This window comes from Mytilus galloprovincialis, chromosome 13 (genome assembly GCF_965363235.1).
Source record: "Mytilus galloprovincialis chromosome 13, xbMytGall1.hap1.1, whole genome shotgun sequence".
NCBI classification, from domain to species: domain Eukaryota; kingdom Metazoa; phylum Mollusca; class Bivalvia; order Mytilida; family Mytilidae; genus Mytilus; species Mytilus galloprovincialis.
This window is the reverse complement of record NC_134850.1, coordinates 41,986,886-42,011,590: the sequence shown is the minus strand read 5'-3', so window position 1 is coordinate 42,011,590 and position 24,705 is coordinate 41,986,886. Positions and strand designations below refer to the sequence as shown.

The 24,705-nt window shown below is 32.7% G+C and overlaps 1 protein-coding gene across 1 annotated transcript in view; it reads right to left on the bottom strand.

Annotated features, from left to right (window-relative positions):
- The window catches only part of LOC143057544 (uncharacterized), a 194,004-nt gene extending 169,845 nt beyond the window's left edge, over nt 1-24,159 (bottom strand). The window contains exons 1-16 of the mRNA XM_076230855.1: nt 23,845-24,159; nt 16,331-16,418; nt 15,145-15,178; nt 9,195-9,327; nt 8,789-8,849; nt 7,173-7,279; nt 6,428-6,513; nt 6,095-6,153; nt 5,798-5,919; nt 5,133-5,223; nt 4,169-4,283; nt 3,426-3,600; nt 2,868-3,057; nt 2,467-2,675; nt 1,931-2,046; nt 261-487 (exon numbers count right to left, since the gene is read on the bottom strand). Coding sequence (XP_076086970.1) covers nt 261-487; nt 1,931-2,046; nt 2,467-2,675; nt 2,868-3,057; nt 3,426-3,600; nt 4,169-4,283; nt 5,133-5,223; nt 5,798-5,919; nt 6,095-6,153; nt 6,428-6,513; nt 7,173-7,279; nt 8,789-8,849; nt 9,195-9,327; nt 15,145-15,178; nt 16,331-16,418; nt 23,845-24,009 — 1,978 coding nt within the window. The 5' untranslated portion in view covers nt 24,010-24,159. The remainder of the gene's footprint in view (nt 1-260; nt 488-1,930; nt 2,047-2,466; nt 2,676-2,867; nt 3,058-3,425; nt 3,601-4,168; nt 4,284-5,132; nt 5,224-5,797; nt 5,920-6,094; nt 6,154-6,427; nt 6,514-7,172; nt 7,280-8,788; nt 8,850-9,194; nt 9,328-15,144; nt 15,179-16,330; nt 16,419-23,844) is intronic.
- Between the last annotated feature and the right edge of the window lie 546 nt (nt 24,160-24,705).

Sequence of the window (24,705 nt, the reverse complement as noted above, 5' to 3'; positions counted from 1 at the left end):
TCTTTTAAAGTTAAGTGATAAGCCATTTAATATATGTAGATATCTTGTAAGGGAGGTAAAAAAATATTTTTTATAGAAACTTACATTTTTCCAAATATGTTCTTTATATTCTTTATTTGAATGGTATTCATATTTTTGGCAGTTTCATCCCTCAGTGCAAATACTTTCTCAGGGTATTTGATCCCTACATTATCAGAGGTCTTAGAACAAGAGGTGTGTAACTGCTATATTTCTACATAATAAAAGTGATGACAACTTACCAATTTTCAGATCCAGCATGTTATACATGATAATACCAAATGCAGCACCTACAGATTCAGATCCTAACATCTTTCTCCAATCAACACTTGGGGCCTCAAGTCTAAAGTTCAACTTGGGGAACTTTTCTAAAAATCCAACAGATCTTTTTTCTCTGAGATGAGGTGCTATTTCCATAACTCCAGATTCATAGGGATCAATAACACCAGTACCATTTATGTCTTCTCTCCTGGATAAAATCAAAAAAATTTAAATCACTGAAATGAAGTACTGTGGATTCAGTTATTTTCATGGGTACCAATTTTTGTGGATTAAGGAAAACTTGCATGTTGGTGGATATTTAATTTTGTGGTTTTGTCAAAAGTCTGCATACAAGCCTTTATAGAATATGTCATTCTTTGAACAATTTATTTCATGGTTCACATGCACCCATGAAATCCACAAAAATTAGTATCCAACGAATAATAATGAATCCACAGTAAATATCTATGTGAGAAACTATTTATCCAAAAGGTAGACACTTTCTGTTTTAATATCAAAATTTCAATTATAAACCTTTTTACTTTCAACGATTATTTCTAGTTCTAAATACTTACGCTTTTAGAGGGGTGATAATCCTAGCTTGAGGATGTGCTTGATACTGTAATAAAGCCTCGTAATGGACCTCATCATTCTCATCATTATTTAAACTTTCGCTTTTAGAGGTGTGATAATCCTAGCTTGAGGATGTGCTTGATACTGTAATAAAGCCTCGTAACAGACCTCATCATTCTCATCATTATTTAAACTTTCGCTTTTAGAGGTGTGATAATCCTAGCTGGAGGATGTATTCGATACTGTAATAAGTCTCATAACGAACTTCATCATTCTTATAATGTTTTAAACTTACGTATTAAGAGGTGTTATAATCCTAGCTTGAGGATGTGCTTGATACTGTAATAAAGCCTTGTAACGGACCTCATCATTCTTATAATGTCTTAAACTTACGTATTAAGAGGTGTGATAATCCTAGCTTGAGGATGTGCTTGATACTGTAATAAAGCCTCATAACGGACCTCATCATTCTTATAATGTCTTAAACTTACGTATTAAGAGGTGTGATAATCCTAGCTTGAGGATGTGCTTGATACTGTAATAAAGCCTCGTAACAGACCTCATCATTCTCATCATTATTTAAACTTTCGCTTTTAGAGGTGTGATAATCCTAGCTTGAGGATGTACTCGATACTGTAATAAGTCTCATAACAAACTTCATCATTCTTATAATGTTTTAAACTTACGTATTAAGAGGTGTAATAATCCTAGCTTGAGGATGTGCTTGATACTGTAATAAAGCCTTGTAACGGACCTCATCATTCTCATCATTACTTAAATTTACACTTTTAGAGGTGTGATAATCCTAGCTTGAGGATGTGCTTGATACTGTAATAAAGTCTCATAACAGACTTCATCATTCTTATAATGTCTTAAACTTACGTATTAAGAGGTGTTATAATCCTAGCTTGAGGATGTGCTTGATACTGTAATAAAGCCTTGTAACGGACCTCATCATTCTCATCATTACTTAAATTTACACTTTTAGAGGTGTGATAATCCTAGCTTGAGGATGTGCTTGATACTGTAATAAAGTCTCATAACGGACTTCATCATTCTTATAATGTCTTAAACTTACGTATTAAGAGGTGTTATAATCCTAGCTTGAGGATGTGCTTGATACTGTAATAAAGCCTCATAACGAACTTCATCATTCTCGTCATACATGGCAGCTTTATACATCTCATCAGCAGCCTGAAATAAAAGTTTTATGACTTAAATTTTATTTCATATTAATGCAGTATTTAAACATTTAGACTTAAGGCTATCCAGAGACAAAACCATTAAATGGGGTAATCTGGTGTGCTTGGACTGTTTTCTGCTCTTTGGTTGGGTCGTTGTGTCTTTGACACTTTTCCCATTTCCATTCGCAGTTTTAACCAATCAGAAATTAGAATTTCACTCATATTTTAACTGTACTTGACACCTACTAATAGTAAGTAAGTCAGCAAATAATTAAATACATTATTTTTTTAATTCAGTCAGGTCATTCAAATGAATAATGAAATAATAAAATTCTTGTTACACATTCATAACTAATGCAAACTATTAAAAATGCTTTGTTATGTTACTGTCTCATAGTATTTACAACCTTTCAGTCTACATACAACTCACCATTTCATGTTCATATTTCCTTAGAGCATGAACTCCAGCTCTTTTGATCCAAGGTGAGTTAGTTGAGTTGATATGTGAAACAATATATTCAAAAGAGAAGTCCATTCTGGCATTTCCTAATGTTTCTAACAGAATCACTCTCCAATGGTCATAGTCTATTTGTTCTTGTTCACTCTGAATTGCTCTTTTCTTTCTGTATTCAAATGGATCTAACAAAATATAAAATATGCATGTGTAAAAAATGTAAGCAGATTAAATCAATTTAACCCTTATCATAGAGGGAAAATCACCTGAATAAAGGGATGGTCTTTATGAAAAAGAACTAAGGATTTATCATTTTTTACATTTAATTTAAAACAAATATAGAGAGAGGTGTTCAAAACACAAAACAAAGATATTACCATGTATTCCTAGCCATTGATGAACTTGTACAGTTATTTTGATGGCCTCCTCTTCCCGTCCAGCTTTAGTTAACTTGTGTGACACTGAGCCGAGACAGAGTAAGACCCTTTCATGGAGATCCTCTTTGTACATCTCTTCTGGGTGGTCATCTTTGTTAAATACAAGATCTTCCATGGCAGATATCATATTCTGGAATAAAAATGAATCAAACTACAGTTTACACTTTCTTAAAACCAATGAAAGGAAATGTGGGCTATATGACAAGAAGATAGCAGATAAATAAAAAATAATTATAAAATATCCCTTCAATATTATCATTATCATAATAATTGTTTGAACTAGTGCCAATAATTGTATGCATTTCAAGATTATACATTTGTTTTTTGTTACACTTCAGTGTTTCTGTGTTCCTCTTATAGTTGGTGTGTTTCTCTTGGTTTCAGTTTGTAACCCGGCTTGTTTTCTTTCAATCAATGTTTGACTTTTGAACAGGATTATACTTCTGTTGCCTTTATTTATAAATATTATTGTTAACTTTGTGTAAGTACAATACATACATCATGTGGTGGGTTGTCTTTTCCTACAATGTGTGTCAGCAGCCTTAAGATAAGTGTAGGCTTAGGATCAGGACTCTTTAGAATATAATCTGCCAGGAGGTTCTCACTGAAGTTTGTATACAGGACTCCAAAGGCATCCAGCATGGTGTTCATTGCTCCTACATACCTTGCACGACTGAAAAAAATAAACAGATTTAGATAAGACTTAAGCGTTTAAAACATTTGAAATTAAACTTCTGTTTGTCAGGACAATTCTCAGCGTTAGGGTTTTGAATATGTAAAAAGTAATTTCATCTGATTATACTTTAACAAGAATGAGTCCATAGTACACAGATGACCCACCAGCACTATAATTTTCTATGTTCAGTGGACAGTAAAGTTGGGGTCAAAATTCTAAATTGGCATTAAAATTAGAAAGATTATAGTTTTGTTGGTGGGGAAGTAGCTTGAGAGAACTAATGACCTTGAGAGAACAAATGACCTTGAGAGAACTAATGACCTAGTTAATCAAGGTCTCTGTGAAACACACTTTTCAATGAGCAGGGTTCAAAAATGACAACATTGATAGGTTAGTGATCACTGTCAGACCTTCTTACACCACTCAGCCACCACTGTCCTTGTGCCCAATTCTACAGTACTATTTCTAAGCAAAGCAGAAAGACAAACTTTCATTAGCTTCAAACTTACACTGCTTTTCTTTACATCACAATACAATAAAAGTTTGAAAAAGGAATCTGACTTACGTTGGTTTAAGTTCTACAAAGTAGTAATTAGCAAGCTTTATTAGTTCTTCTTCTGGTATTGATTTTAGCACATCGACTATCTTGAAGAAACAAGCATTTGCTTCCAATGTACGACCTGTAAAAAAATAGAACAACTTTATTACTCAAAATCTGTTGGAGGTAAACTCATTAATATATATGTATGAGAGAACATGGTTAATTTAATAGTTGAAATTGGACCTTGAAATAGCTTTGCTTTAAGTAATCGTATTAAAACAGAATCATTTAGTTACTATTTAAACAAATATTAGACTACCGGTAATAATAAATACAACCGATACTGACTGAATTTTTTTCTTTGTGATTATTTTCATAAATCCAGACTTATTATGACAATATCATTTGTAATATACATTACTACCAATAGATGCAATCATTTTGATAGTATTTTTACTGACTTCATAATTTTTTTCAATTACAAAAATCTAAACATCATTTACTTTAACGGATTCAATGTTTATCTATCACTTACATAATGTCTTATTTGCCATAAGAAGTTGCATCTCGTTTCAGATCATTAACTTACAGATAATACTTAGCGACCAAGCATACAACCTACCTAAGTGATTAGGAATACTTAAGAATGGATTATCCGGTGACTTGTAATTGTTTAAAAGTGAGATAAAATTAAAACATTCAATCTGTGCTTAAACAAAAATTGATAAAAATTATTGTTTTTAAATGTCAACATCTTCTAAATGATTGAAAAATGTAATGTCAGCCATGTAGTTGTGGGGAGAAATAAAGAACTGAAGAAGGCCAATGGCTGAAACATCTGGAAAAATTAATTTATTGATACAATTATATTAGGTATGTTCCCTATTGGAATTTTGAAAACAAAGGAAAATTATTGGATAAACATAAAAGAATGTTCTTGAAGTTATAATGAGATACACAAACTACAATTTGTCATTTTAATATTTACCATTGTGAGGCTGGGTCCACATGCAGGTTATGTTCCCTTTGATATATTGCCAAGCTGTAGCACGGTCAAGAATTGGAGTTTTTCTTGTAATCTGGAAAAAAGATTTGATGAAATTCAAATTTCAGGCCTCGGGAACTAAAAAATTGATAAAATACAAAGGATGTATCATTAGTTTAAATTAAAAGTGGAATAATTGATTTATTGTTGATGTCCATTGGCAAATACTACACAAATATTCAGAGCAAAGCCTACTTATTCATTATAAATCAATTAGATAGGTTGAAAAAAGAGGAGGACCAGGAGTTCAGCCTAGAATTCTTAATTTCAATAATATAGGCATTTTGGGTCAAGTTAGAAATTTGAACAAATTCGATCCAGAGATTGAATAAAATATCTCCATTGGAACCATAAGGTCAGCACTTCCCAAAATTGTTAAAATTTACCAAATGATTAATTGACTATTAATACAAAATGGTAGATGCTTAAATTTGTGTCCTTTCACATAATTTAGTGTTGATGATCTTTGATGAATTCATTCACCATCTTAAAGCTCAGTTGACAAAAGCATACACTATGATTTGGTTGCTAATATTCATTGATTGTTGGTGACCTAGTCAGAATATATTTTGGTAAATAAGCCTGATGTACAATGTAAGTTTTCTGACCTTGGTTACATGGATCGTTGATTCTTCTAATCCCAGCATTGGTTTAGTGACAGCATCTCTTTCAAACCTTCTCGTCAGATAGGATAGAGATCCTTTACTGATGGCTTTCATCTCAGGAAATTCTACAATTAACGGGACAATTTTTTTCATAACTCTATACTTTTAAAATATGAAAGATTGAAATAATTTGATCCAAATGAATTATCTTGTTACAATATTAATCATATAAAACTGGCAAAAAATATTTGATGCAAGTAGGTTTAAAAACAATCAGGTAGCTTTAAGTTCAATACATACCCATGGAACTGAATTCATTAGCTGCCTTAATTTTCCGCATTCCATGCAATGCATCAAACCTGAAAGGGAATCATATATCCCATACTTATATAACATATTTCTGTCATTCATATATATGGTAGGTCATAACATTCAAAGTTTAATTCCTCCACTCAAATATTATACAATAAAAGGTATGTTAGTTGAATCAATCCGTTTAGTATTTTTGAAAAGACAACCCATATGAGCAAATCCAGAAAACCACACATTTTATCTATATATCAACACTGATATTTAAAATTATTATCAAACTGAAATTGTTACATCCACTTATTTATTAAAACAAGTACTTACTTTCCAGACGGTCTAGAAGGTGATATGAAATCTTCTTCAATCAAGACACTGTGTATTACTTCAAGGTCTTTGTGGTAATGCATCACCTGAAATGAGTAAAAAAATATGTAAAAGACTAAAGTTAAGAATGAAGATGGGGTATGTAAAAAAAAACTTTTAAGAATAAAGTTGAGTATGGAACTGGTGAATAGGACAAAGAAGCAACAACTCAACAAAAGACCAAATACAGCCCACAGTCACCAATGAGTCTTCAACACAGAGAGAAAATCATGCATCTGTAGGCTAGCTTCAGCTGGCCCCTAAACAAAATCATAATTATAACCTTTATATGTATTGGGTGCGCTATCTCTGGGTACTGTAAATTCAGAAATTATTGCGATGTTTTTATTATTGCAAAAGTGTGACAGGGTTATAATCACAATGATTTAAACTCACATTTTGAAATTTTTCATTTGAATTAAACATGATTTTTCTGAATATAGCAAAAATTAAAATTGCATTTTAGTCTTAATTGACAAAATTGCAATAATAAATGCATGCAATCATTTCTGAATTTACAGAAATTGGATATTTGGTTTTAACATAATATATAAAACAAAAGTATTTGAGGTCTATTAGTAATGTTTAACCAGGACAAACCCTTGCGATATCAGTAAATGTTGACTGTTAGTTACTTACTACATGTACGTCTTGTTAATACCCTTAACTTAAAGTATGATTTTATCAGTACAACCATAACACTAACCTTTTGGTATTTTCCACCAGCGTTTTTAACCAGTGGTTCATGGCGTACTTTGGTGAACTGCAGCCCAGTACTTGTCTGTTTAACAGTGTATGTGGCATTATGAGGTCCTATAAATAAAACAACAAAATTAGAAGAACAATATTATTTCAGTATGTACTAAAATGAATCAATATTTTCAAGAAAAAGTAAAATAAAATTGGTCTTGTCTTAGTCCTGATTTTCTATTTACCATCAAGTTAGCAAGAAATATCTATTTTATGTCATCCTCTAGGCTCTTTTAAACATGGTAAGCATTATATTTGTCAATATCTTTTGACATGTGTTGGCTGTGAAGGAATACAAATATTGCTTTGTTAACAAACCAATCATAGAGTATTGGCTGTAAATTGAAAGAATAAGAACTTTTTTATTTACATATAGCAAAATAAAAATTGCATTAGAACTATTCTAGAGATCTTGGAACAATCAACTGCAACTATCTAAAATTAAAAAAAAAAGAGGTGCAAAATTAGTCACAAAGTGAGTACTCTCAGATATGTTCCTAATGTTCTTTAGCTGTTATATAAATATAATTAGAGATGAGGGATGGATAAATACCCTGCCACTTCTGGTCTGTGTTAATGTTTTTTTCAACTGATTTTTATATTTTGTTCTTATGTTGTGCTGTTACACAGACACACGAATCAATGAATGTGTTTGTAGATAGATGTTTTTGTGTTCTGTTAAATTGTTCCTTATAAAATTGTTACACAATGATGATTGATGTACCCATATTTTGACTATTTTATTTATTATGCCTGTTTAGTTCACGCATCATTGTAAATATAACGGAATTTGATAAGACTGTCATCAAAGGGAGAGGTTTAGCGCTATAAAACCAGGTTTAATCCACCATTTTCTACATTTGAAAATGCTTGTACCAAGTCAGGAATATGACAGTTCTTGTCCATTCGTTTTAGATGAGTTTTGTCATTTGATTTTGCCATGTGATTATGGACTTTCGATTAGATTTTCCTCTGAGTTCAGTATTTTTGTGATTTTACTCTTTTTTTTTACACCACTGTCACTGGTTAGGAGAGGGTTGGGCTCTCACAAACATGTTGAAAACACCACATTCTTTATGTGCTGTCCCAATTCAGGAGCCTGTAGTTCAGAGATTGTTGTTAGTTCATGTCTGTAATATTTGTTTTTGTTAATTGTTTTGTCATAAATTAGGCTGTTTGTTTTCCCAAATGAATTGTTTTATATTTTTCATGTCAGAGCCTTTTATAGCCAACTATACAGTACGGGTTTATCTCATTATTGAAGGTCTTACTATTGCCTTTAATTGCTTACATCCACTTTATTTGAATTTTGGTGGATATTTGTCTCATTGACAATCATACCTTATCTTCTTATTTTTATATATTTAAAACATTAAATTTCAACTATGACCAGCACACTATGCATGCTGAGTAAACTGGAAAGAAATTGTTCATGTTGTTACTGAATCTTGATAAGTTTATCAGCAGAATAAATCTTGCTTGGTTGATCAAGTCTAACAAATAATTTGCTGAATTTTACCATACATATTTTATTTTCAAAACTTTGTCAAATATTTCATCACCATCATTTACCTTCATGGCCAAGTTCTTGTATATGGTAAGAAAAACTATTGTGTGATGAACTTCCAGAGATCTGTTAAAAAAAAATAAAACCATTAAAGTATTGAAATATTGTTATTAATTTTTGTCAGACAAAATTGTTTTGTTTTCTAATAGTCTCTTAACTTGATTTCAACAGGATTAAACCAATACAACAATGTTCTCTGTAGATTAAATTTTCATACTGATTTTTATCATTGGATAAATTTGAATGTTAAATGTGCAGTATGCATCCAAACTCTATCCCAAGTGTTGCCAATATTTGGACCATAAGATTAAAATTTGATTGATTATCTTTAAGATGGCATTAGCAGTACTAATTATTAAATTAACCTTTTAGAAATATTTTATTAGAAATTAAAATACAAGTGACATTTACTTCTCCTTCTTCATGAAGTCTTGATGCCAGAAGAGCAGCGAATCCTTTCTTCGTAGCCAAGACAAAATCATCATTCTCCTCTGGATGGTACACACGTAAAATTTGTCCAACAGGTGTAATCTCAAAAGAGAACCTAAAAATATAAGCAATAGACAGTTACTGACAAGGACAATCCTCTCACTTTTCCCAATTTATAAGGGGTCTAACTAATTTAATTTTAATTATTAATAAGCCCATGAGAGGTGTTGATTGGATTTAAATTGTTTCATTTTTAAAACTAAATATGTTCCTCAAAACAAATCTTTCATTATCGAAACAGGCATGAAAAGGGTTTAAAAGAATATTTTCAAAAGGACATATATTTTCATTTATAAACAGAGTACATGTATGACTGGTTAATTAAAAACACATGTGTAAGAGATGCATTTAAAGTTCTGGTGTATAAATCCCCCATGGAGATTTTGAAATGTGGGAAGGTATGCTAGCTAGGCCTGAAAACTACAATTGGATTGTTTGACCCTAAGACACATACAGTGTATTATCAAAAGCAAAATGCAGCTAGATGTATCAGTACTGTTTAAAAACAAAAATAGCATTTACAATGCAGTGTGACATGCATGTATATGTATCATATATCTGATTGTATTTCATCTCGGACATAATCATTGATTGTGTAAAGGTGGTTGTGCAAATAAATTGTCTTTTGTCTATTGTTTCATTCAAGGATGCATATGCTATTCAGATTTTTCTGTATGTGTAATTTTTTCCCAAAATATAAACCCATACTTTATTTTATTTTTAAAATCTGTAAATATTTAAAAATACCATATCAATACATATACATGTATTAATTGTGTTTGCAATTCTAAACCATTTGAATCTACTGATGAAAATAACAAAAAATTTATTCTTAACCTGGCTCAGTTATAATTGGAACCTCAGGCGTCTCCAAGCTTCTTAAAAACTTGAACCCACACAAGGCTACAGGACTAGACTCGTTATCATCTCGCCTCCTAAAGGAATTATCATCGGAATTAGCGCCTGCTCTTGCATACATCTTTCAACTATTAATTAATGTAGGACAAGTCCCAGATGACTGGCGCAAGGAACATGTGGTGCCACTCTTCAAGAAAGGAGACAATAGTACAGCGGCAAACTACCGTCCTGTGTCTCTTACAGCAATTTGCTCCAAGGTGATGGAGCACATACTCCACTTGAAGATAATGGAACATCTAGAAGAGCACTCAATTTTAACACCAGCCCAACACGGATTTCGTACCAAATGCTCTTGTGAGACACAGCTGATTGCCACAATTCATGAACTGGCAAATGGACTATCAAATGGCCATTCCATCCACATTAGTAAGAATTGCAAACCCATCATATGCGATTACCATCTGCACGGCCACACCCTTGAAAGCGTCCCAGGTGGGAAATACCTTGGGTTATACATTAGCAAGGACCTGTCTTGGTGCGAACATATAAACCAGACAACAGCAAAAGCCTTCAGAACCTTAGGAGTTGTCCTCAGGAAGTTCAAAGTCAAGCCTACACAACTTTAGTGAGGCCTGTCCTCGAGTATGCCAGTGCTGTATGGGATCCCTACCATCAACAGCAAATCCAGATTTGCAATTGGGAACTACTTCTCAAGGGAACCTGGTTGCGTAACCAAAATGACTCAGCAACTAGGTTGGGAACCACTGGAACACAGAAGAGCCAGGAACAGAGTTATCATGTTCTACAAAATTATAAATCATGTCGTAGAAGTACCTGTTCACCACCTTCTCATTTACCATGCATAACACCAGATCAGGGCCAAACTGGATTGCTTCAAGTACTCATTCATTCCTGCCACCATCATATCCTGGAACAACATACCTCCAGACATCCAAGCTTCCCCGTCTATGGAACATTTTCGACACGCTATCTGAGACGTCAGCATGTCGACACTTCTCCACATCTAAACTACAGCACTGATTTTAACTGTACATACAGATCTCATTTTAACTGTAAATACTTGAAGATTTTTAGCTGTTCACTCACGCTCCTTGACGGGAAGATAGATAGATAGATAGTTGACTGAATTTTCTAAATCTTATCAATTTCAAAGAAGCATTTACTTATCCTTCATTTTTGGTTCAAAATATTGATACATGAAGGCTAGGACATGAAGAAAAAAGGAAAAATGTGTAAGTGTTTTCGCGTAACCCAGTGTCTTCTACGTCTGGATACTATCTTATGATCATAAACAAGCTTCTATCCAAGTTTGGTAGAAATCCAGGATAGTTTAAGAAATTTATAAAAATTTCAAATACTATAACGAGGGTGATAAAGGTTTTTTTTTTGTGCAATTGATGTGTTTTGCCATTTTTATTTCACATGCAGCTGTGAAAAATGTTTGTTATTCACTGTGTCTCGTGAAATCAGTAAAAAGACCAACATGCAAGAAATTTTTAATTGTTCGTTCATCCTTAAATGGCAATTTTATTTCGCGTTCTTCTATGCTGATACCCCCCTTGACGCCTCTCTTTAATAACCACAGAGTGAATATTTGTGACGCCACCACCTACGCAATCTAAGATCGCTATGACAAAAGGTGAAGGTTCAACAAAATTGGACAAAAATTACCGAAGGCGAAGTGTTATGTGCCATAATGTGGCATTTTGCTTTGAATTTCACATGTAAATATTTTTTTAATGAGCACCATATTGAATGACCCAATTAGTACTTGTGTGATGGGTCTTAGAGTTAGACCATTTGCATTTCAACATGTAGATGTGGCCTGAATAATATTTGGCAGAATTGGTTACATAAATGGGATCTCCTGTAGTTGGTGATCGCAATACTGGTATACCAGCTGTATTGTCCACAATACTGGTATAAAAATTTTGTACCAGTATTGTATTCCAGTATTGTACCAGTATTGTGCTTTTTTTAAATAAACAATATAGACAATTAATCTTTTTATTAAAGGTGTCACATATATGCATAATGAAATTAACATATGACATGACAATTTTATTAGGAATGGTTGTGTTTAACTGATGATGCCATAGATGGTACTCTGTGATTGTCATCAAATAAAGTTTTAAATCTTCTGATGTTTTTTTCTTAACCATTCTGTCTCAGCATTTGAACAAACTCTGTACTTTCTTCTATGTTTTCTTTCAGCTCTCTCTTTCCAAGATTCATGTAGTATATTTTAGTTAATTTTATATTGACATTAATGCTGTTATAGCTTCTGTATCATCAGCATTGGTATTGTCTATTTCTTCTACAGATGTGATATCTGCAACCCCTCCCCCTTAGCATTTGCACAGCTCTCTTACTGTCAGAATGCTGGTCTAGTATTTGTACCAGTAGATATACATGTATCTGCTACTAATTGTATTGTCCATGGTTCTGAATCAACTGCTTCAACCCTTAACATTCATGTAAACAAACTAGTTAGGCAGCAACCATTTGATTTTTCGGGGGGGGGGGTAAGGATTCTTTTGGAAAAAAAAGTTTGTTTCCAGTTTTTGGAGAAAAAATAATTTGTTTTTGATTCTGAGAAAAAAAAATTGTTTGTTTCCCCCTCAGCTGCCACTATATGTAATGCTAAAATTGAAAGAAAAAAATTGTCGCGAAAACAATAGATAATAAAATATAGAAATATGATAAAATTATTAGCAATTGTTTAAATAATAATGATGATACGAGTTAATTTCAATAATCCTTTGTTTATTTGTGCAAATATAGTAACAACTTTTAACTGGTTGTTAATTGATTTCACAATTATCCTCTATAATCTTTGTGAGTTCATTTACAGTCGCTTGAATATTAGTGATATATGTATGAAAAAAAAATAAAAAAAAATACTGTTATATGTATAATATATTATACATATAACAGTATTTTTTTTATTTTTTTTTCATATTATACATATAACAGTATTTTATTTATTTTTTTTTCATACATATATCACTAAAAATTATACATATAACAGTATTTTTTTTCTCTGTTGCCTTCTCTCTCCTCGCTTCCCCATGCTTACATTTGGCCATCGAGGAGTCAGTCGCCCGTAAGACGCAGGCCAATCGTAACTACTCGGCCATTCTCGCTACGCAGTACAATAGTTATTTCTTCGTGCAACCAGAAAGGCCGAGTTGTTCCGATTGAGACGCAGGCGAGCTGCCGCGGGTCTCTCGATTTTTTTTCATACATATATCATTAAAATTCAAGCGACTGTGGTTCATTTAGTCTCCCTTAATTTTGATCTTCAATATAGTTTAGTCAATAATACAACTACAATACTGGTATATCAGTAATGTACCAGTATTGCTGGGTTATTTTTATAAAAAGTTACAATACTGGTACAAAATTTTTATACCAGTATTGTGGACAATACTGGTATACCAGTATTGCGATCACCAACTACAGGAGATCCCATAAATGAAGAGATAAATGAAAAATGAACAGATTGATGCCCGATTTATATAATTCCAAGGCCCTCAATCGGCACCAGAAGCGACGAAGCAGCGCATCTATTTTGGATGGGCAAATATCCACTTTTTGATATGGGACGAGCTCTGACGTCCCACGGCCCCAGCTTGTCTGGCAAAACAGCCGTTGGACGTCAGAGTAATCTCGGACTATGGGGAGTCAGACAGTGCTGTATATTATCATTCTTTTAATCTTTTTTATCGGTACCATCTCAAGGACATAACTCAACTTCGTGTTTTTACGTTCTGCAGCAAAGTATTGCATATTTACGCTCATGTTTTCGAGGAAAACATTTCTTAACTCCCGCCAGTTGATGATGTTGATGATGTTGGGTAAAATTACGAATCGTATTTAGCGATACGAAACATACGGATTTTGTAAAGGGAACGACCGTTCAAGGTTTTTAAAATAAATAGACAGAACCCTGAAATACGAATAGTTCGCCCAATAAATATATTTTCCGAAAATTATTGATACTTTTCTAAATGTTCGACTACCATTTTTCTCAATATAATAAACAAGTGTGGACACAGATCAGTGTGGATAGCAAATTTTACGGTATATCTGACCGTGTTATCGCCACCATGGCCACTGAGTTGATGCATTAGTTGTGCCCCCATTATATGCTTTCTTGACCATTTTATGTCTTTTTCATAGAGCTCTGTGTTAAACTGCGACCAACAGTAACAGCAAGCGAACCTTGCATTTTCAGTAAAATGTAGCAAAATCTTAAGTACAGTATTTGACATTAATTGTTTAACAAGTTGTCCTTTGGGTATGTGAATATGATATATCAGTAGTCCGAAAGATATAACAACTTGTCCAAATGTTGTACTTGTTAAAGAAATTTCTAAATTACACTACTAGTGTGCCATTAATGGCCATAAAATCATATAGAACTCAGCTTTCTGTAATCAGAGACTTATCAGTACATATTGTATTATATGTCTCTGGTGTAAATTAGGTATTCCGCCGAAAAACTGAAAAGCCGTACAATTATGAATAACAGAGCCCATGTGTTGAATTAAGGATCGCATTATCATGACTGTCTGATGCGGCTCTGGTATGAATTTACAGTTTCCTCAAGTTAAATAAAGAAGTATTGAACTTTGAAAAGCTCATTAGTACATGCTCACAGGGTTGAATTTTATGATATGTATTTATAATTTTCCTTCATTCAGTTTTGTTCAATGTGATAGTAAGGTGATCTCTTATTAATATATTCCACTACAATGCCACGGTTGTGATTTTGGAAACCGGCGTGTTGAACACCGACAAATCAATCAATTTAATTTATATCATTTATTGTGTATAAGTATATTAGATCATATTAAGAATGCCGTGCTCTGTAACAGTGTTTGGCTAGTATATTATATGATCTATAGTCAAAAGAGAAAATGATAAAAAAAAAAAAAAAAAAAAAAAAAAAACCATTTAGTGATATAGCTTAAGAGATGTAACTCACCATTCACTCAAGTCCATGTCATGCCCAGGTGCATCTGCAATGGTGATAAACGATTCTGATTACTGCATCTATTTGCTATATGTTATAGTGAAATGCTATCTCAAAAATAACACACGTGAAAAATAACAGGCACATGTATCCCATGTAGACTATAGAATTGAGAATGGAAACGGGGGAATATCAGACCAAAGCCACCATTGGGTCTTCAACGCAGCGATAAGATTATAGGCTTGTTCATAATAAAGTTTACATCATGACTGAAGAACTGAAAGTCATGTTGGCTCTGAACTGTTGTACAGATTATTACAAATGTGATAAATTATTAGGAGATTGTTATATGAACAAACACACAAACTATGAACATAACTTAAACGAACTGACAAAGGCTATGCAAAAAATTAAAATACCTAACGAACAATCATACGATACTTAAACCTAATGCTTAACAGACAACGACTCTGCCCGGCCTGTGCCAGATTCTCGGAGGTGTATACTAAGAAATGGCGAATTCATAAAAACAATTAACGGCACAAATCTAATTCAAATAAAACTTGGCTATGATGTCGCTAAAACAGTAACGAATCTGAAAAAAAGCGTATCAATTCAATATTGTAGGTCCGAATGTTTATTGTGTTTGTGTGGGTTTATTTTTAGGTGATTTGTATATACAGTGGCGGATCCAGAACTTCCCCTAAGGGGGCCCTCTGACTGACCTAAGGGGGGGCCTCTCCAGTCATGCTTCAGTGATTCCCTATATAATCAACCAAATTTTTCTCACGAAAGGGGGGCCGGGCCCCAGGCCCCCCCCTGGATCCGCCTATGATATACTTTATCATTTCTCTATCTATTGTGTGTTTTTGTTTACGAACGGTCAGGATGACAAGCTAATAGATATAGGAAGATGTGGTGTGAGTGCCAATGAGACAACTCTCCATACAAATAACAATTTAAAAAGTAAACCATTATAGGTTAAAGTACGGCCTTCAACACGGAGCCTTGGCTCAAACCGAACAACAAGCTATAAAGGGCCCCAAAATTACTAGTGTAAAACCATTCAAACGGGAAAACCAACGGTCTAATCTATATAAACAAAACGAGAAACGAGAAACACGTATATATTACATAAACAAACGACAACTACTGTACATCAGATTCCTGACTTAGGACAGGTGCAAATATGCCTTACCTGGATCCTTTGCATAAAAAGTGAACGCATAGATTCTCAACAAAATCTCCTGGTATCCATACTTTTCATCAATATTAGTGAAACTGATCTGTAATAAAAGAGAATAAACTATGACACAGCAGATCTACTTGCTTCATCTTAAAAAGCACAATTTGTCTAATGATCGATCAAAATTATATCTTTCTTCATATCAGCAATTGTTACTCATCGTCAAACTTTCGTTTAATTTACAGACCACACCAATGTCTATGACCAAATCAAAATTAGGGTTAATCGATACGAAGCACAAAAAGAAAATATTAAGAGGACAATCAAAAATATATGTAAAATAAAAACATAACACACAACACCATGGTCAAAAAGAAAACGACGAACAGACAATCAACACTGCATAACAAAACGCTTTACTAAAGATTGAGCAACTTCAGGAATCCCATCAAAAGCCGAGTAAGAACTCAGGTGCAGGGTAAGGAGAAACGGTACCTACTAGACCAGTGACACGCGTCTTGTTTCTCATTGCAGATAAAAATACAAAAATTAGTCGTATTAGTAAACAAAATAAATTAGGATGATTTTGACATCAGTATCCGATTTTCAACATTTATAGAATTGACATTGACTGTTTTTGTTTTCCTCACTTTATTTGAATCAGGTCATGTATTTACAATCTACAAGCCAACTGTGAAGTAAATGAACATGCAAGATAGACATACATGTATACCTATAAGCTAAGCATACCATACACTTTGACAGCCCCTTTTAAAACAAAATAAATTTTGGCCAATTATTATACCTGACAGTCCTCATATCGATACACAATAATTTTGTTTTCTAAATCAGGAAAAGATTTTAGGAAATACATGTAGATGACAAAACAATTTTCAAAATGCCTCTGAAAATTCTTGATACGTTTGCATATTTGAATTTCAAAACATATTTTGAAATAAATGTGTGTTTGTTCCTGATCTTACGGAACATAAAAAGCTAGCACTAGCGGTTAAAAAAGAAAAGAAATAAACATTGGCCTTAAATGCAAAACGTATTTATGGCGAGTTATTTATAAGACATTTTTTTACCTGATATTATTTCAAATATTCATCTTGAAATTAGTCGTTCGTAAAATAACAAATCCATGGAAACAATAAATAAAAAATTAAATTCAGTTGGCCAACTGAGCGGAGGGCGAAGTTAGAGTGACAACATTCTTCGTTGTGTGTATGGAAGGCTCGAGATAGAAGGAGGTAAGGCTGAGTTTTGTTCAAATGTATATTTTCGTGAAAAAAAATGTTTTCTTTGTTAAATCGTATCAAAAATCAATCGTGATCTTAGAAAAAAATCTATTTGCATTTTTTTTATATATATACATGTATTAGCTGAAAAACGATTTGTCCCGAGAACACCGTTTACTGACAGAATATTATTTAATGGTGTATAATATTTTTCAATATTAGCGTTAAAGAGAACCGTTATATCGAAAGGTCGCATGTTAGTATTTAAGTCATGCAGAGATTAAGACCCCAAACAGCCTGCCAAATCAGGTGAATTAAATTTTGTGCATTGTTTTGTGCAAATAGATCAAAGAAAACTAGCGTTAATGCGTTTTACATTTTTTCGTTATTTCAACTGACAGATTACATTATTGGGAATACAAAAGAGTGACGATATCTATTACCGTTAATTTAGATTATTAAGGGAAGTTTTATCTATACCTTTAAAAGAAAATCTTTTTAGATGACATACATAAATAAAGTATCATAATGGGATTACTTGAAGGTTTCTTTAATTTCAAGCTCTATACTTTCACGTTTGATACAATCAAAGAGATGGTTAGCGCTAAAGGAAAAGTCTTTGTTTTCTTTTTATATCAGAACTCTACCCAAAGTTATTGAACTGCACGTGCTCGCCATTTAAACGTTTGATATTGATAATTCAATATGAATATGAATATGAACCCATTTGCCGAACAAATAACAAAATCTCGGTCTGTTTTTGTTTTATTATGGTAAAGTTAAAAGCGAAATTCAAACAAAGCCTTATTAAATTTGATAAGATATGTTTGGCTTTGAGCGTTCCTGATGAAGGTAAATCCAGAAAAGCGCTTCGGACGCATTGAGATTATTAACGTCTTGTTTTCAATTTTTTACGCAACAAACCAACAAAAGAGTGGGAAAAGATACCAGGTGGACATTCAAACTCATATGGCTAAACAGACAACACCATGGCTAAAAAAGAAAAATACCAACAATTTTACACAAAACACAACATAGAAAACTCGACTGAGCATCTCGAATCCCACAAAAAACTGGTGGTGATCATAGCTGCTCTGTAAGGGTAAGCAGATCCTGTTCCACAATTGATACCTGTCGTGTTGCTCATGTTATTACATAACCTGCAGTAAGTCTAATTCGATAGGTCGCATTCTAAACAGAAAATTCACACCAAACAGAACATTGATTTTCCAATTATAATTAGTGCTGATATATGCCATTTTTAAAATACCGACCATGCGAGGGCTGTATAGCCAGTCAAGGTCGTTAAACACTTCCAGTTGTTGTTTTTTAAATTTATTATCCTGTGCAGTTTATGTCTACAAATAAAGGCAACAGTAGTATACAGCTTTTAAATAGTCATAAATCAATTTAGCAAAACAAATCAGGGTTACAAATCAAAACTGAGGGAAACAGATCAATTATAAGAGGTTATCAAACAAGTTTAAAATTAAACAGCATGTTTAAACGTTAGAATCATTGCGCAACTTAAGAAATAAAGAGGCATTTGACTCAATATCTCGCATATATTTGAAATAATGGCAACAATAAAATTGAGAATGGAAATGGGACATATGTCAAAGAGACAACAATCCAAACAAAGAGCTGACAACAGCAGACCACAGCAGACAACAGCCGATATCCACCAATGGGTTTCAACGCAGCGAGAAATCCCGCACCTGGAGGTGGTCCTTAGCTGGCCCCTAAATAAAATTTTGTACTAGTGTAATAAAAATGGACGTCACACTAAACTTAAAAACTTAAAAATTAACTAAGATAAAAAAAAAACCAAAAAAAAAACATACAAGACTTAAAAAAGGCCAGAGACTCCTGACCAAAAATGCGGCGGGGTTAAACATATTTTGTAAGATCTCTACCCTTCCCTTATACCTTTTGCCAATGTTGAATAAAGAAACTAATAAATAAAAATGTCAGAATAGGTAACAAAAGAAACTTAGCAAAATAACAATGATACATACATTAACAAAGGACTACTGCCAGTTACTGACATGCCGGCTCCAGACCTCAATTAAACTGATTTAAAGATTATGTCTTCATCATATGAAAATCAAGTACAATCCCTCCCTTTAGTGGTTTAGTATCATACCATCATAAAATATATGAGAAGAACATAACCCGTATTATGCAAAACAACTGGTTTTAGAAGAGATGTGTTTATTTCCGATGCAAAGGCCCTATGAGTGAATCAATATTAATGTAAAGATATGCTATCCTGAAGGATTTGTTTTCTCTTAATCAATTGATGAGATTTGAACATCGGTAACTACCGTTTCCTAAATTTCTCAGGAATATATATTGGAACCAAACGGACTAAGTTTTAATGGTAGCAAATCGATTGTTTTCGTGTTGAAGCAATGATTTGCATAGCGGGGATCACAAATGGCAGGAGATGCGTTTACTGTTGACTCAATCGGTCTCGCTCCCTTTGGAGTCCATGTGATTGCCTTAGGTTTTTTTATACCTAATTTCCGATGTGTCTCCTTTACCATTTATGTGATTGGTACATAGGTAACCGACTGTTGCCTTAATCTTATCAACTGCAAATGATCACATTTGTCATCGATCACACGAAAAATGTCAGTCAGTTGACATAACTCATAAGAGTATTCCGTATTGTCCAACAAATCCACGGTTATGGACCTGAATGTTCTTCCATTTATTTGTACTGTATTTAGTATTATACGATTTAACATTACCATAAAAGTGCGAGGTTTGGCTAGCCAGAAAACCAAGTTCGACCAACAATTTTTTCTTAAAAATGTCCTGTATCATAGTCAGGAAAATGGCAGTTGTTATATCTATAGTTCTTTTCTGTGTGTGTTGCATTGTCGTTTGGTTTTTTGTTGCACTTCTAATCAGTGTTTTGTTATTTTTCTCTTATAGTTCATGTGTTTCCCTCAGAGTTAGTTTGTAACCTGAATTTGTTTTCTCTCAATCGTTTTATTACTTTCGAACAGCGTTATACTACTGTTGCTTTATTTACGTCCGTTAAACGTTTCACGGAATAAAGTAACATTTGATAAAGAACAAGAAATTAACAGACAAATGCAAAATGATTTTCTTTTACAAACTTAATTATAGTTAAAAGATGAATGAAAAAAAAATGTAGACCTCCAATGAAAATTCAAAACGAAAAGTCCCTTATCAAATTGCAAAATCAGAAGCTCAAACACATCAAACGAATGGAAAACAACTGTCATATTCCCGACTTAAGTCTTGAGTGTTGATAGGCAAATACATTTTCATGACCAATTGATTTATGAAATGTATGTTTTAAAAGGGAGGAGTGGAGTTTACATCAACGACACAGCAACAGGACGGCACATAGCAAAAGCCTTCTGGGGAACAGTAGACATGTGCCTGTATAGTATGCCATACCTATTCATATTCCTTGTTGCCAGAATAAGGTGTTAATACATTTAAAGAACTACCTCAGTGTCACCAACTGTTAGAATATAACTAAAGACAACTACTGACTATGTCCCTAAGTTGGAACAACCACATAGTAAAACGAATTTTATTTTTATCACACATACTCTTAATTGAAAAAAATAAAACAAAAAGACAGAACAAAAATAATTAGTACCGATCTAATTTTGCAGTGACACAATTCAAGAACATAATTGACTTATGATCAAATCAATTACTTCAGGCGAACCTTGACCTAGGAAAGTAACACTAGACTTTCTACTACATTCGCGTCACAAAGCATAGATATCTCGGCGGATCACATGCTTTTGAAGTCGTAGAGAGATAAAAATCTCAACGGCCTATCAATTCAATGCTTTGTATAATAGAGTGTTGCAAAATTGTTCTTAGCCCACTAATTCGATTATTTTCTTTATTCTGACGAAGAGATTTAATAAGAAGGAATACCAAAAATAATGAACTTTGATGACATTCTTTCATTAAACATTTAAATATCTCGGTTAAAGGTCTGGTGGCTTTAATTATCTCACCGATAACGTTTTTCAAACTACACGAAATGAAAATAATACTTTTTTTGTTAATTTATTTGACATACTATTTCTGATCTAGTTACAGAAATTGTTTTGGGCAGTTATTACTGGTAATATATTTAAAAACGACGAATTGCATGTTACAGCATATCCAGAATATATGTTTTATCATAATACGGGTCAGTTAAAGCTCATCTAAAAGATTATTAAGATTAAGAAAAGGTGTTTAGATAAGAAAAACGGAATTGAAGTGATTGTTTTTGTTTGTATGACTTGTAAAATATCGGATGTTTGTTTAGAAATAAATGTTATGGTTGCATGCTGTTAATTAAAATCTAATAAATTGGGAATGATTACCCCTTTTCTAACCTAAACTAAAATATTCTGAAAACTGCATCCATTATATTTTTTCTAGAAACAACTCGTCGCTGGGCTTCTAAAGTGTTGTAAATTACAAATTTTTCTAGGAATATTTTTTCTCACAAACAGGCTTTGAAAATTTTGGCAAAATGCATGCTTCCAAAATGTCGTATGTGAACTTGAACAGTTTTGTAAATAGCAGTGAAATAAAAACGTTGACATTTCTGGATTAACCAAGAACTTAAATTATTTTTACAGAAATAAAGAAATGTACAATTATTTTTTTCCCAAAGCCTTTCTACAACGATTTTCAAGTTTTCATACAGCATTTTGGAAGCAAACTTTACACACAACTGTCATTGACAATTTTGTAATATGTCTTATTTCACACATTTTGATTGGTCTAACTGTATGCTATTTTGTAATACCAAAGATTTCCTCCCGACCAGAACATTGGTGTCAAAAAGTATATTTAGTCAAAAAAGTCATATTCCACATTTTAGAAGCCCAGCAACGAACTGTACTATGAATAAGAGAGGCAACAGTATTTTACCGATGTAAAAAAAAAATCTATTGGCATATACAAATCAAGATTAAAAAACAAAATTTTATGGAATCCAACAAACCCTAAATGAAGCAATACCAGGTACATTGACAGAATAATAAAAATGAAGATATAATGTTTTCAGATATTGGATGATTAAAATTTACATGACAATTTTAGATTGTTTTCTACTTATTAGTTTGAAGACAATATTCGGATACCCCAACTGATATACCGTCACTCTGTTCACTCTATTCTAATTAAAATCTAACCTATTCTCGTATTTTTTTGGTTGCTTTTGGTCTGTTTTGCATTTTTTTTCTATTTTTGTCTCGTCTCGTTTGTTTTTATTGAAATTTTTTTTATTAAATATATTTATATATTTGTATATGTTTAATTGTCGAACAAAATGTTTTAAACGGTTTTCGTAGTTTACAAATAATTTTGTTATGTTTTGATTTTATGGTTACCTAACAAAAGAAGTTTTCTTTATCATATCGACTTTCATGCATTTCAGTATAAGTTTATAGTTATCAAAGGTACCAGGGTTATAATTTAGTAAGCCAGACGCGCGTTTCGTCTACATAAGACTCATCAGTGACGCTCAGATCAAAATAGTTGTAAAGCCAAACAAGTACAGTATTGAAGTGCAATTAGGACCTTAAATTCCAAAAAGTTGTGCCAAATACGGCTAAGGTAATCTATTCCTGGGATAAGAAAATCCTTAGTTTTTCGAAATATTCAAAGTTTTGTAACAGGAAATTTTATAAAAATTACCATATAATTGATATTCATGTCAATACCGAAGTGCTGACTACTGGGCTGGTGATACCCTCGTAGAAGAAACGTCCACCAGTAGTGGCTTCGAAAAGCATGCGCATATTTTTTTTTAAATATATGATATGCCATATCATATGCGATGTTTAAACAATAAGAATTAGTTTATGAATACATATGTTAGAGTATTTTCACTGCAAAAAATTGGTTTCTGTGCTAATTTTTATTATTTGTTTGAGTGTGTTTTGTCATTTGATTTTGCCATGTGAAAAGGGACTTTCCGGTTGAATTTTACTTTTTATATAAGTTTTGTTTTTCCATTTATCAAGTGGGTTGGATATAAAACAAAATATTTTTGTTTAAACACGCTGCATGTTCATTTGACTGTAAAAAAATCCGAGACCTATTCATAACTAGTGCATCAATTGTGACGTCATTTATTATAATGTACATGTATTTAATGTTGTCATATCTTCATAAGCGGTATTTTCCTTCTTAAAATTTAGAATTTCAGTGAAAAATGGGACCAAATAAACTTTTCGCACCCTTTATAAAAAAAAAATAAAGATGCTGAAAAATACTCACCTTTGCCTTTATGTTGAAATTTCCGTAATCTGTTAACTCGGAATTAGATTCAAACTTATATTCATATTCATATCCAGGCTTAAATCGGATGAATTTTGCTTCATTTGGAATACATGTCCACAATATTACAAAAACTATTCCACACAAGGACCAAAGGTGGTCCATTTTAGTCCTGTTTCACCCAAGTTATAGATATTTTTTTCTGTTTCTGAAATATATTTTACGTGTTGTTCTTATGGGGTTTAATCCCGTTTCAAAGTGTCAATGCGTTGAAATGTATATAGCCTATTTTTAAATAAAGCCGAATTAAGTCATGCACACATCAGATAAACACTAAGTTCAACTTCGGGTGTGTTTAACCAACTTGATTACATACATTATACTATTGTTTTACCTTTTATACTCTTAAAGGGTCGAGAGAAGAAGTGTCAAAACTTTTATTTGTGTGCATTTAGCGAGATTATGATTACGCATGTGCTCGTATAATTATCTTGAAGACAAGTGCATTATGAGTATTCAATTAATATAAATTTGAAAGTAATAGTTTTAATTTGATTAAACTATTATATCAAGGATATTAGTACCGTAAAATTATGAAAATATTCCCATAAAAGCGGGAGGTTTGGTATGCCACAAAACTAGGTTCAAACCACCATTTTTTTTCTTAAAATGTCCTGTACCAAGTCAGGAAAATGGCCATTGTTATATTATAATTCGTTTCTGTGTGTGTTATATTTTAATGTTGTGTTTCTGTTGTGTCGTACATGTAGTTCTCCTCTTATATTTGATGCGTTTCCCTCAGTTTTAGTTTGTAACCCGGATTTGTTTTTTTCTCAATCGATTTATGAATTTCGAGCAGCG